The sequence below is a fragment of the Macaca thibetana genome, chromosome 7, assembly GCF_024542745.1.
Source record: "Macaca thibetana thibetana isolate TM-01 chromosome 7, ASM2454274v1, whole genome shotgun sequence".
NCBI classification, from domain to species: domain Eukaryota; kingdom Metazoa; phylum Chordata; class Mammalia; order Primates; family Cercopithecidae; genus Macaca; species Macaca thibetana.
In genome coordinates this window covers 62,634,393-62,648,454 of record NC_065584.1, presented here as the reverse complement: position 1 = coordinate 62,648,454, position 14,062 = coordinate 62,634,393, and the positions used below count along the sequence as shown (strand labels likewise).

General features: G+C 38.7%; 1 protein-coding gene across 2 annotated transcripts; it reads left to right on the top strand.

Moving 5' to 3' along the window:
* The first annotated feature begins 2,119 nt into the window (after nt 1-2,119).
* On the top strand, nt 2,120-12,727 carry C7H14orf28 (chromosome 7 C14orf28 homolog). 2 transcript variants are annotated; one of them, XM_050795826.1, is made up of 5 exons: nt 2,120-2,340; nt 5,252-5,776; nt 8,045-8,134; nt 9,231-9,365; nt 10,837-12,727. In XM_050795826.1, the coding sequence occupies exons 2-5, from the start codon at nt 5,253-5,255 to the stop codon at nt 11,018-11,020; spliced, it is 933 nt and encodes a 310-aa protein (XP_050651783.1). In that variant the 5' UTR covers nt 2,120-2,340; nt 5,252; the 3' UTR covers nt 11,021-12,727. The 2 variants fall into 2 exon arrangements, with proteins under 2 accessions (XP_050651783.1, XP_050651782.1); XM_050795825.1 differs by lacking the exon at nt 2,120-2,340 and adding an exon at nt 2,439-2,554.
* The last annotated feature ends 1,335 nt before the right edge of the window (nt 12,728-14,062 follow it).

Sequence of the window (14,062 nt, the reverse complement as noted above, 5' to 3'; positions counted from 1 at the left end):
TTAAAAGTTAAAACTTCTCTTCAAAATACACTGTTAAGAGAATGAGGGCCAGGTGTCGTGGCTCACACCTGTAATCCCAGCACTTTGGGAGGCCAAGGTGGGCAGATCACCAGAGGCCAGGAGTTCGAGACCAGCCTGGCCAACATGGTGAAACTCTGCCTCTACAAAAAATACAAAAATCAGCCAGGCATGGTGGTGCATGTCTGTAATCCCAGCTACCTGTAAGGCTGAGATACCAGAATCTCTTGATCCAGGGAGGCGGAGGTTGCAGTGAGCCGAGATCATATCACTGCACTCCAGCCTAGGTAATAGATCAGGATTCTGAAAAAAAAAAAAAAAAAAAAAAAAAAAAGGCGGAGTTGGAGGGCGGTAGGTAAGCAGAAACTTTAAGGGTGATGGACATACTCATTTGATCACAGTGATGGTTTCAAGGGGGTATACATATGTCAAAACTGATAAAATTATACACTTTAAGTATGCTCTATATATTCTATGCCAATTATACTTCAGTAAAGATATCTAAAAACACCCTACAACTTAGATGTCAGATTTTGAAGACAGTGGAAATGATGCAGAATGGAAATTTCAGTTAAAGGCCTCAGTGATGTTTGTGAATTATCCAAGTATTCAAGGAATCCATGTTTCCCTCAGCTAGCTGAGACTCAGCAGAGTTTAATGAGCAATCTCAATACTATTTTCCAGAAATGGTGTCATCCACCATATTATGGCTGTTTTCAGGAAGAGAATGACCTAATCAGTATAAAATGAACTCCATGTCTTGTGAGGGATTTATAATTAAACACATAATCCACATTTACAAACATTTTTAAAGGGCTTTTCTACCTGTTGGATAGGATTAATATTGAGAGTGAATTTTTGCAAGTTTTCCAACACACTAGTTTGTTTAATCTCTAAGAGCCTCAGTTTTCTCATCTATAAAACACCGTAAGAAATAAGAAAAAAACAGGAAACCAAAAAGAGCAGGCTTTGCCAGAACTATTAATTATTCTTTTTTGGGCACAGCCAAAACTCAAGAAATGGATGTCTCTCTTCCATTTCTAGACTTTTTTAGACAGATCCATGAGGAAGTTTCCCTCCATAGCTTTGGCCGACCATCACACTGGTCAAGAAGGCATCCAGCTTCTTCCAGGCTCAGCCTGTGACTGAGAACCACAGTGATTCACTAGGACGGCCCTGAGCTCTCTCATCAGCCCTCATGAGTTCTGAAGGTTAGAGCTAACTTTCCAGACCCTCATTATTTGTTGAAAGGCTAGATAGGGAAAAATCTCAACCAGATCTCCATGCCTACTTACAAGCAGAGGTAGTTTTTGCAGGGTGGCATGTATTCTCCAGATGCAGAGCCATATAGGGCCTTGCCTCTTTATGGGAGATACAAAAACTAGGCCCTAATGAACAGAAATAGTGGTTGAGCCCACAAACTAGCATTAAGTTGTACAAACTTTAATTTCCAGCTCTGTCACTTGCTGTGTGGGACCATATTATCTCCCAACCCCAATTTTTTCAACTCTACAATGGAATTAAAGCAATCTAATTTTTCAAAATGGGGTTAACTTTCACTGTAAATTACAGCATATTGGCCAATAATTAACTTGAACACTAAAGCTGGCATTTAACAGATTAATTAAACTGTTTGCTAAGTAAATACTTAAATCAAAAGCTTAAAAACCTGTAATTTACTGAGAAAACAAAGCTTTCTTTCTCGGTTAAGAATCTGAGAAAACAAAACCCAGAAGCAAACTAAAATCAAGTCCTAAAATGGTACAAACCTCAAAAAGCCAATCAGGTTTGCCAATAAAGCTCCGCCTCCGTGCAAACCCTGCCCACTTCCGGCTTCCCCACCCACCTTCTAACACTGGAACCCCGCCCCTCTCTGCGAGGTCCCGCCCCCCACACCTGATCCTGTATCCCATTGGGCGAATCTGGATGCTGTATACACACCCGACACACGCACGTTAGGCTGGGGCGTCTTCGCGCCTGCGCAGCTGCGCTGTCAGGCGGCTGGAAACGGGGGGGTTGGGGGGAGGGGGCGGAGGTCGTGCCGAATCTTCCTCCGTAATAAGAAGCGACGTGTCCCGCTGTCCTGGCTCCGTGGGTCCAGGGGGATTGGGCCTGGGCGCTGGAGCTGCTGTGGCTCCCGCCGCAGCGGGTGCCATGGAGGCCGTGCCAGAGCCCAGAACTCACGCCGGGGGAGGCCGAGACAGCCGGCGGTACTCATAGATGAGGCGGCGGCGGCGGCGGCAGCAGCCCGGGCTCTCCATGAGCAGGCGGCGGCGGCGGCGGCGGGTGCGGCGGCACCGGCGGTTTTCGGTCCCCGGGGAGGTACGAGGAGTTGGCTTCCTGGTGGACGGAGACTGGCCGGTGTGAGAACGCCTTCCGCGGCCCGGCCCTCCAGCCCGTTTGCCCGCAGTCCTGAGCACTCGGCGGGGCACTGCCCGGACAGAGGCGGGGGCGCCCAGCCGACTCGCGGGTCCCTAACTCGGAGACCCGCCCGCCTCGGTGCCAGGCCTCCCGGGCGCGGCTGCCCAGGGCCAAGGTGGGCGTGGCCGGAGCGTGGGGGCTCCCCGGGGGCGCACGCCTCGCGTCTGTCTTGCTCCTGTCCGGAAGCCCTGCGCTGCCGGGAGTGGTAGCGCGTGGTTGTATTTTTGAGGCGTATTTCGGGCTCTGATTTGAGAGGGGACCTTTAGAACCCCTGAGTCCTTAGGGAGTCTGGCATTCAATGCCTTGGGCAGGTGGTGGGGTCCTCACAGCTACCTTGGGGTACCGATTGCCTCCCTTGGAAGTCACCACGAAAGAAAGATGTTTTGCCAAAGAAATAGAGGTCGGGAGAGTTTTCCAGGTTTATTCAAATTGGAGGGCCCGTTGAGCCTGGAGAATAAAGCCAGTGGAATACATCCTCCAGTCCTTCCGATTACAGTTCCTAGCTAAACAGCTAAGACAATTTTAAGTAAAGCTCTTTACAGCTATCTTTCCATCATTTCTCCCCACCCCCCATTTTTATTGCAATTTACTTTGGAATAAATCACCAAGTTCATGATGAAACTAGTATCCTCTAGTTCTTCCAAACCTTCCCTCCTCCCGTTTTTCCCAGAGAAACACTGGAGTTTCATGCCATATATATCATTATAGTTTAATTCTCTTAGAGTGTAACTATTGCTTTACAGAGCTAGTTACACTTCATTTGGTCATGTTTAAAGATAATTTGAAGAAAATATCCTAGAGATTTATGCTTCCTTTCCAATGCACTATTTTAGGAATCTGAACTCAGGCTCTTTAAGCAATCTTAAACCTTGCTACAGAGTTCTTTGAAATTCAACGGAAATAAACCATAGAGTTGTTTTCGTTTATTAAAGTATTTGAATGCCTAATTGTTTTTTTAAAATATTTGTAAGCAAAACGTGTCAGTTTCTATTAAGAAGAAACTGAGTTTGTGTTTTCCTAGGCTACAGATTTGCCACACCCTCTTCTTCCTAAGTGGATGACTAGAATCAATGTGTTGGCCAACTAGATATAAACTTCCACTCTTCATACTAAATATAGTTACTGGATATTTTAGAGTCCACAATGTCTTGCTTCAAACTGAAAGCACTGTGTTCATGTGTGTTTAATATATTGCAGAAGTGAATTTTTACTCGTGTTGCAGAATGTTTTGAACTTAGTTTCTTACACAAATAAAACACGTAGGACTGCAGCTTTATTAAGTGTTGAGTTCATGTTGTGTTGGGGAGGATGCAGCACTTGAAAAGATGGTCAAAATAAGACACTGATCTCAGTCACTCATTTCTCTGTTTCCGCTCCTCAGATGCCTCCCTTTTTTGATAACAATACTTCTCCACAAAAGTAACCTTGGAAAACATTATGATGTTGTTAGTTTATTTGCTTGTCCCAAGTAAAGTGAAGGAGTTTTTTCAATACAATGGCAAAAAGAACTCATTTCTTTCAAAAATATGTGCGCTATGTAACATACATATAACACAACATATTTATGAAAATACTCACCGTGGCTTTAAAAACAAAGTGCCTAGTGGTCCTCAAGATTGGGGGAAAAGTGCCAGTTTGAAAAGGGAGGATGCTTTGGTTCATTCCCAAAACATGCATAGAGAATAATCAGGATATTTATCAAGTTCTGAATCAGATCTTCATAGCATAGCCTCTGTAGTTAAAAATTATAGTATATCTAAATTGCACAATTAATAGCACAATTCTGAGTTGCACATAAAAATCCGAAAGTAATTAGCAATATTAGCTATGCTACTATTCACTTAAGATTGATTTCATGATTACTCCTCATGCTGTCTTTCAAAGCTAAATGTCAGAATTAGTCTTAGTCTATATAGCAACAGGAGTTTTTTTTTTTTTTAACATAGTTTTTCTATACAACAGATAAAATATGTAGTATAGTTAATACAAAGATTACGGAATAGCTATTATTCTGTACCCCCAATTAAGAGATCCCATTATATTAGTTTCTTAAATGGAACCACCCATATTAACAAGAAAATGAAGCAAGCACAGCCTATATTTTGGAAGGAGGAGGAGGTTTACATTAGGAATATGCCTAGCCAAACTTAATTTATGTTTTTAATAGCTTTATTTTCATTTAGGAATTTTTTTTTTTTTTTTTTTTTTTGAGATGGAGTTTCACTCTTGTTGCCCAGGCTGGAACGAGATGGCGTCATCTCAGCTGGTGCAGTCTCGGCTCACCGCAACCTCCGCCTCCCAGGTTCAAGCGATTCTCCTGCCTCAGCCTCCTGAGTAGCTGGGATTACAAGCATGTGCCACCACGCCCAGCTAATTTTGTATTTTTAATAGAGATGGGGTTTCTCCATGTTGGTCAGGCTGGTCTTGAACTTGCGACCTCAGGTGATCTGCCCACCTCGGCCTCCCAAAGTTCTGGAATTACAGATGTGAGCCACCACACCTGGCCTCAGGATTTTTTTTTTATCACAGGGTTTCCCTCTGTCACAGATAAAATCTGCAATGTAATTGATATAAAGACTATCAAATGGCCATCTGTACCTCAAAAAAAGACTGAAACTTCTTAAATGCTCTTTCCAGAGAGCATGCATAGCGCCCAAGAAGTGGCTCATTTAAATTTTTTTGCTATGTTGGGAGGCCTAATAACACATTTGATTTGAGTCTTTAGATAGATTTATTTTCATTTAAACATATTATGCATTTAATATGCAAAGTTACAAGTTGATGTGTTCTGTTTTAAACTTTTAAAATGTAGGATGAAGACACTGTTTGAAGAGATCAAAGCATCAATTAAAAATAACTATAACCAAGATCGATCATTTTGGAGGCCTGTTCTTCCTTGGGGGGGTGTTTTTACTATCAAAGCTGGCCGCAAAGCAGTATCCTGTACACCGCTGTATGTTGAAATAAGACTGAAAAATACATGCACCATAGATGGATTCTTGATGTTATTATATGTCATTCTTAATGAAAATGAAAATTTCCCTAGGGAACTCTCTCTTCATTTTGGTAGAGAGTTTGTAGACTGTTTTCTTTATTTAATGGACACCTACAGTTTTACAACTGTGAAGCTACTTTGGATTTGGGACAAGATGGAAAAACAGCAATACAAATCTGAAGTCCATAAAGCTTCATTAATCATTGATTTGTTTGGGAATGAGCATGATAATTTTACGAAAAATCTTGAAAATCTCATGTCTACCATTCAAGAGAGTTACTGTTCCAACTGGCGATGCCCAACTCGAGTGCAGGAGGATCAGCAGCGCATAATTAATATAAAGTAAGTTGGTCTAACATCTGTTTTGTCACTTATACTTTTTTTTTAATGAATGTTGCTTTAGATATGTAGTCGTGTACCCCATAATAACATTTGGTTCAACAGAGGACCACATATGCCATGCTGGTTTGTAGGATACTGTGTATTTAGTATACCTTTCTATGTTTAGGTACACAAAGACCATTTTGTTAAAATTGCCTACAGTATTAAGTACAGTAACACGCTGTATGGATTTGTAGCCTAGGAGCAATAGGCTTTACCATATACCCTACGTGTGTAAAAGGTTATAAATCTAGTTTTGTGTAAGCACATTCTAGGATGTTTACACACTATGAAATCATCTAAGGATACATTTCTCAGGGAATGTGTCCCCATTGGATGACAAATGACAGTATTGCCAAAGTACTCGTTAAAGTACAGAGCCTTTATGATTACTTATGCATGAAGCAATCACACAAATGCAAGATTCTTCTACAGGTCCCCTGAAAACAGTGTCACAGCCGGTTACATCCAAACATCTTATAATTACTTTACAAAACCAGCTGATAACCTTGTCAGTAGCAAAGTAATGAATTAGTATGAAAAATACATTACTCTTACTTGAATTTACTAATATGACTATAGATGATTCTTAGTGTCACAAATTTAACCGCTTTAAGAGCGCTTTATACTGTTTTGGAATGTTTCGCCCTTTCAATAGGTCTTTGTCAGGAGGGCTAGTTCCACATGAACAAGAAAATTAAAAATATTCTTTCATATCATGGCCAAGACATAATTATAGACAGAAAGCCAGAACTTGGCATCTCACACGTGGAGATGTGGATGTAAGCAGCTTTTATTTTGAACAGAAAAGGTGCAAGGAGCCAGATGAGTGTTTTTGGCTTTCAGAAAAAAGGCAGATCTCCCACCTGGTAAATGATAGGGACAGAGTCCAAATTGGCAAGCCCTAGTGGAGTGTTGGGAAACATGAAAGCCTCCAAGGGACATGAGCTGGAAAGGGGATAATTGCCAGTGGAAGAAAAACAGACCCAAACACATTGTTGGCAGAAAGGTATTTGGCCCTATGGTCCAGAAAAACAGCCTGATAGATTGTTCCCATTTGGAAATGTACCTCACATACCCTAATTTGTTAAACTTATATTTATCTGAAATATATTTTTTCTATTTTCCTGCATTGCTAATTTGAAATATCTATCAATGGAAATAATTTTCAAGACATAAAGACAACTCAGAAGTGTTGCAGTGATCATAGCTCACTGCAGCCTTGAACTCCCGGGCTCAAGTGATCCTCCTACCTCATGCCTCACCACCTCAGCCTCTCCAGTAGCTGGGACTACAGGTATTTGCCACCATGCCCAGCTAATGTTTTTTTTGTTTTTTTTTGTTTGTTTGTTTTTTTGAGACAGGGTCTCACTCCATCTCCCAGGCTGAAGTATAATGGTGTGATCACAGCTTACTGCAATATTGACTTCCTGGGTTCAAGAGATTCTCCTGTCTCAGCACCCCCCAAGTAGCTGGGACCAGGGGCGTGCACCACCATGCCCGGCTAATTTTTGTATTTTTTTGTAGAGATGGGATCTTGCTATGCTGCCCAGGTTGGTCTCAAACTCCTGAGTCACCCACCTCAGCTTACCAAAGTGCTGGGATTACAGGCGTGAGCCACCACACCCAGCCTAATATCTTGTTTTTTTAAAACTAGTTTCTTTTCATCTGTAAATATTTTGAAACTATAATGACAAATTTATAATTCTATATTATATTGTGTACTATTTAATAAAATATTTTTCATCATACTCTATAACTTTTAAGGTTTTGCCTACTTTTTAAAAAATCCTATATTTAAAGCAACCTCTGAAATAATGTAGAAAAAAAATTTTTTTGACAGATCAGGTACCTGAGGCCAAGAATGATTATTACTTACATTTAATCAGGTAGCTAATCAGCTGCTCCCCTGATTCTGGGTCCTAGTTCCTTCCCACGAGACCAGATTGCCTCTTTTGAATCTTCTCACAAATGTTTCAGATTAACGTAGCAGCAACTGGATATATCAGGATTGTTTCTACAAAAATATGTTTCTTTGAAAATTTCATAATTAGTGTTTATTGAGTTCAACTGGTTACTATCTGCAAGAAATTCCAAATGTGTAATAGAGGTTATACTTGGTATAATTGATTTTGCTAATAAAGTACTGAGCTGTGAAATTTGTTATAATAATATAATAAGATATAAAATGTTGAAGCAGTTCTTATATGCATTTGAAAATTATTGTAGTCCTCCCCAAGAAATTCCACATGGAAACTTGATAAGGCTGGCTGTGGATGAGTTATTCTGTTCCAAGATTGGACTCTGTGAAGAGCACGGGTGAGTATACGATAGACATTTAAAATGACAGTATGTGTTTATAAGGAAACGTAGGAAGATGTGCTCCTTGAAGTACTTTATGAATCTTATTAACCTAGTTTACTATGACATTTTACAGTGTTTTTGTTATGGAGTATATCACTACATAGAATATGGTACTACAGCTGATTGATGAATACAAAGCAAATACCTTTTCTTTTTTCCCCCCCCACTGCTGAGTAGGTACAGTAAAACTTTGGTTAACCGGAACCCAGCTAATCGGGACCCTCAAATATCTGGATTTTTTCCTACACTCCCCATTTAGGAGAAAGAGGTAAATGACAACTACAAAACTTAACCTAGTAAAAGTTGAGAGAAGCAGAACATATTCATCCCAATCTCTTAAAATTTTCTGTGACTACATTATTTTATAATGAGAATTAATATTTAGAACGATGATCTTATAGCTGATTAATTACAAAAGGAAAGATAAAAATACATTCTGTTAATTTACCTATTAAGTCCAGAAAGTGAACGAATATATTGTAGCAACAAATACTGAAACAGATGGTTTTGTGGTTAATTTGGTTTAGTTAATAATGTTTGTTAATCAGAATACTGTACCCTGAGCATTCCGGTTAATCAAGATTTTACTGTATAATTCAACTTCTTATATTCTGATCCATATACTCAATACCTCATAATATGAGGGAACAGAATTTGTTCATGCTTATAAAAGAGTCTAATGGCAAAAGGAAGCAATTAGAGTCATATTATTTCCCCTCTCCATGATTATTTGAAACCAGCATATAGAGTGAAATATAAAAGTGTTCATATCAGTTCTGCAGAGTTATGCTTTCATTGGCTTATATAGAAATAGCTAGCATTTCCTGGAGTTTTAAACATATCATTTCTAGTGTAAGGAACACAGCTTATAAACTTCTGGAACTATTAGGTGATACAAGGTAGTAATTACCCTATACCTATAGATATTAACCATTACCTATACCTGTAATAGATAATTATAAGAAAATTAAAGTCATAAAGACAACTCTGAAGTGTTGAGAGGCAACTTTGTCCCAAGTGCAATAATGTTCATGCCTGTTTTCTATTTTAGGTGTGGTGGCTTAAGAGAATTTTCCCAACGAGTTTTCTGCCATGGGGCACCCCCTTTTGTTGTCTTAAATATGCAGCATTGGAAATCTGAAGATCTGGCATATGTACCCTATTACTTGGATTTGTCTGATCACAAGTAGGTGTTTTGTTGTTGTTGTTTTTTTTTTTTTTTTTTTTTTTTTGAGACGGAGTCTCGCTCTGTCACCCAGGCTGGAGTGCAGTGGCCGGATCTCGGCTCACTGCAAGCTCCGCCTCCCAGGTTCACGCCATTCTCCTGCCTCAGCCTCCCGAGTAGCTGGGACTATAGGCGCCCGCCACCTCGCCCGGCTAGTTTTTTGTATTTTTTAGTAGAGACGGGGTTTCACCGTGTTAGCCAGGATGGTCTCGATCTCCTGACCTCGTGATCCGCCCGTCTCGGCCTCCCAAAGTGCTGGGATTACAGGCGTGAGCCACTGCGCCCGGCCTGTTGTTGTTTCTTTATAAAACTAATAAAAAAAGTTATCCTGTTATATCATGATTTTGACTAGCCTGTAAGAGATATTGTTGAAAACGATCATATCTGTCTCTAAATTTATGTATTCTGAATAGAATCAGAATTTATTAGAGGGAGTCAGTTACTAGCAGTGCACATAGTGGGTAGGTATGTGGACTGTAGAATAGACAGAATTGAATTCAAATCCTAGCCCCATCTTTTGTAAGTTAACTTTGGGTCAACAACTTAACCAGTTTACATATCAGTTTTCTTATCTATAAAACAGAGATGATGGTATCAACCTAATGCATTTATTGTAAAGATTTAATAAGCACATACTAAGTGTTTAAGATAGTGCCTGACACATAATACTGGATAGTAGAGTAATAGCACAATATTTTATTCCTGACACATACTGGCTAATATTTGTATTTCAAGTCAAAGAAGTGTGTAGTAGCCAGGCGTGGTGGCTCAAGCCTGTAATCCCAGCACTTTGGGAAGCCGAGGTGGGCGGATCACAAGGTCAGGAGATCAAGACCAACCTGGCTAACATGATGAAACCTCGTCTCTACTAAAAATACAAAAAATTAGCCAGGCGTGGTGGCGGGCACCTGTAGTCCCAGCTACTCAGGAGGCTGAGGCAGGAGAATGGCGTGAACCTGGGAGGCAGAGCTTGCAGTGAGCAGAGATCACCACTGCACTCCAGCCTGGGCGACAGAGCGAGACTCCATCTCAAAAAAAAAATAAAGAAGTGTGTAATAGTATAGTATGCAGGTGGTCATCATTTAAACATAAAATATTACTTATCACTATAAATAAAAATATCTGCATACAAATCAGGACATAAAGCGTTCTTTTAACATTTTCCCTGTAAAAGTTTTCTTATGTATGTGTTTACTCTTTTTTAAAAGAACCATGCAGGTTATAAGTTCATCTGTTAAAATATGTTTTTAAGAAATTCTTAATTTCCACATTTCCAATTATATTACATGATCTATAGAGATGGATATCTTTTTCAGGGAACAGAATGCAAACAATGTCGATGTTTTTGTACCTTAGTTATGAATTTAAGGAATGTTTATCTTAAAAACAAAGTATTATAATTTTCTCCCATACTATGTTATTTAATTTGCAGGTATTTGTTGGAAGGTGCCACATTATTTAACAAAGAGGAACATCATTATTCTGCAGCTTTCCAGATTGGTGGACATTGGATGCACTATGATGGGCTCAGAAATGTGAATTTAATTTTGTTAAATAAACCCCCAGAGTTTCTCCTCTTGTCATCATTGGTTTATATTCGAGCAACAGAGAAATAAATACAGACTGATGCTAAAAGTTGTTTTCCCTCCTGCCCATGCTCCCCCAGATGAAGGGCTTTTATTTTGTGTATACTTGGTATCCAAGAAAATAGTTCAACTATACTAGTTTCAGCAGTGTATTTTCAGTGTTTAACCCCAGGTAAATGTTTTATATAGAGGATCTATGCAAAAACTGTTTGTAATTTTTTTTTATATTTCCTGAGTTATTTTTATATGAGCATATTTTATGTTGAAATAAAAAGTATCTTGTGGCCTTTGTATTTTTTATTTATATGTACCTCAAAGATTTTTACAATTCTGTCCTTGAATTCAAGAAATACGTTGTCATCTGAATTCTAAATTTTTCTTTTTGGATATTCAAGTAAAACCTAGGTAAGAGTATTTTAGTTTATGTAATTTAACAGTTCAAAATATATCTGACTGTATTTCTTTGCCCTACCTCACTATAATCCGAAGTGCACTATTTGATCTAGTATGGATTTGAATGTATAATTTATTGATGGCTTAGTTTATTTGTTTGATTTGCCCAGTATCCCTGCAGCAGTTTAAAAAGTATGAGAAATTTTTCAGAGCTTAAACTATTTCTTTATAATGGCAAATTACTTTTAACTATTTCCTAAAGTATTATAAACCTGCCAGTGGATTTTAAGTGATAGCTAAGCTTCCAAGCTTAATTCAGGTTGTTACAAATAAATTATATAACTATCCTAAGTGTTTATCTTATAATTAAATATAATTTGAAATGCTCTAATATATTTTGCAGATAAAACAACTATAAACAATATTAGGCAACTGGATGTTTACTAGTGTCGGACTAGCAATAGAAATGCACTTTAAATATATATTTAAGGGGAAATGTGTGCCTGGAAATATTTCTTTTCCTAGTGAAGTTTTATATTGACACAGAGAAAAGAATACTTAAATTTTTGGAGGGATGTCTACTGGCTCCCTTATAAGTAGTGATTGATAGCATGCGGCTTTGACTTGCAATACAAATCATTAGGATTTTATAGGTATCAGAACATTACGTTTCTTTATAAAGACCCTAAGGTCATTCTTCTTTTTGCAACTTAAGGGAAAAAATAAAGATTCTCAAGGGAAAATACTTTTTGAAATTTATCACCATTTTAGTGTTTACATTTCAATAAATAGTTCACTTCAGGTTTGGGATTGAGATTAGTTGCAATATATTTAGAAACTTATACATGACAGCACAGATCACTGCCATCTGCTGAATTGCTAAAGTGCTTGGTGCCATGTTGAGAAAACTTACCCGAGAATGGATAAATATGGGTGAAACATTACTGAGAATGCCTCACGTTAGCAAACACTATGAAAAGTCTTGTTTATATATCAAACTTATTTTACAAAAAAAAAATTCACCCCAGGATTTATTTAGATGGTTTCCCAGGTGTATCCGAATAGGATTTAATTTAGAGTAAACTTTTCTGGGGACACCTGATTGCATGAATTGAAGTATACAATAACGAATATTACAGTAAACATAAATGGTGTCATTAACAAAATTATTCCTAATGCACATTTATTCTTTTAGGAAATGCACTTTTTTTGGAATACTAGTGTATCATGAAACAATGACTTACCTACCTCACAGGGTTGTTGTGAGGATTAAGATGTTTGTTAAAATCTTGACTACCTTGAACATGCTAATAAAAAAATTTTTTTCTACCTCTTTTATTTGCAGGCAAGGCTCCCAGGTTTTCTCTTACTAATGAACTTTGCAGATTTTAAAAAGTTATTTAGGCTGTAACTCATATCACTGATATATTTAGTGTGTAATGGAAATTGAGTATTCCTTCTTGACCCCAGGTTGAGGCTTAAGGAGAACAGATAGTTTATTTTTATGGTAGCAGCTAGTTGATAGAAATAATAAATTATCCCCTGCTGACCAAACAGTGAATAGAAAAAGGATAAAAAAAGAAAAAAAAAAAAGAATTAACTAGATTATCTATGGAATGTGAAGGTGAGCGTATGGAAAATTCTTTGTAATTCTATAAACACCCTTAGAGAAATCAGAATAATCTATTGGTGGGGAGCTAAAGATATGAGGTAATAATCAGAATATATATACACGTGTGTGTGTGTGTGTGTATGTGTGTGTGTGTATATATATATATATATATATTTTTTTTTTTTGAGATGGGAGTCTCGCTGTCACGCAAGCTGGAGTGCAGTGGTTACATCTTGGCTCACTGCAGCCTCCGCCTCCCTGGTTCAAGCAATTCTCCCACCTCAGCCTCCCTAGTAACTGGGATTACAGGTGCACAGCCACCACACCTGGCTAATTTTTGTATTTTGAGTAGAGACGGGGTTCCACTATGTTGGTCAGGCTGGTCTCAAACTCCTGACCTCAGGTAATCCACCCTCCTCAGCCTCCCAAAGTGCTGGTATTATAGGCATGAGCCTCCGCGCCCAGCACCAGAATATATTTTTAATCAATATACCACAAACCGCTACTATACCTACAGGGTCAGCAAAAATAATTTTAAAACCTTTTCTACAATCTGGCATAAAGAACAAATAAGCAAATTTAAGAAGGAGTCTTCAACTAGCTTCAGCAAAAGAAACCATTTCTTCTTTAACTTCTGCAAATAATCTTATTCCTTCAAAGTAGTTTATAATAATTTATAAATTATTAGAGTTTGTTTAAACTGTCACTAGATCTAATCCAATGAAAGAGGAATAGAAAGGATAACTGACTACCACAGGCATGCTTACTAGAGTGAGTCCCATGTTCTATTTCTTTCCTAAAGTATGAGCAAACTATATAATCAGATGACTACTATGACACATAAAAAGCTATACATGGCAGGACACGTGGCTCATGCCTGTAATCTCAGCACTTTGGGAGGCTGAGGTGAGGGGATCACTTGACTCAGGAGTTCCCTGGGCAACATAGGGAGACCCCATCTCTACTAAAAATACAAAAATCAGTCGGATGTGATGGTGTTCACTTGTCGCCTGTAGTGCCAGTTATGCAGGAGGCTGAGGTGGGAGGACGGCTTGAGCCTGAGTCGG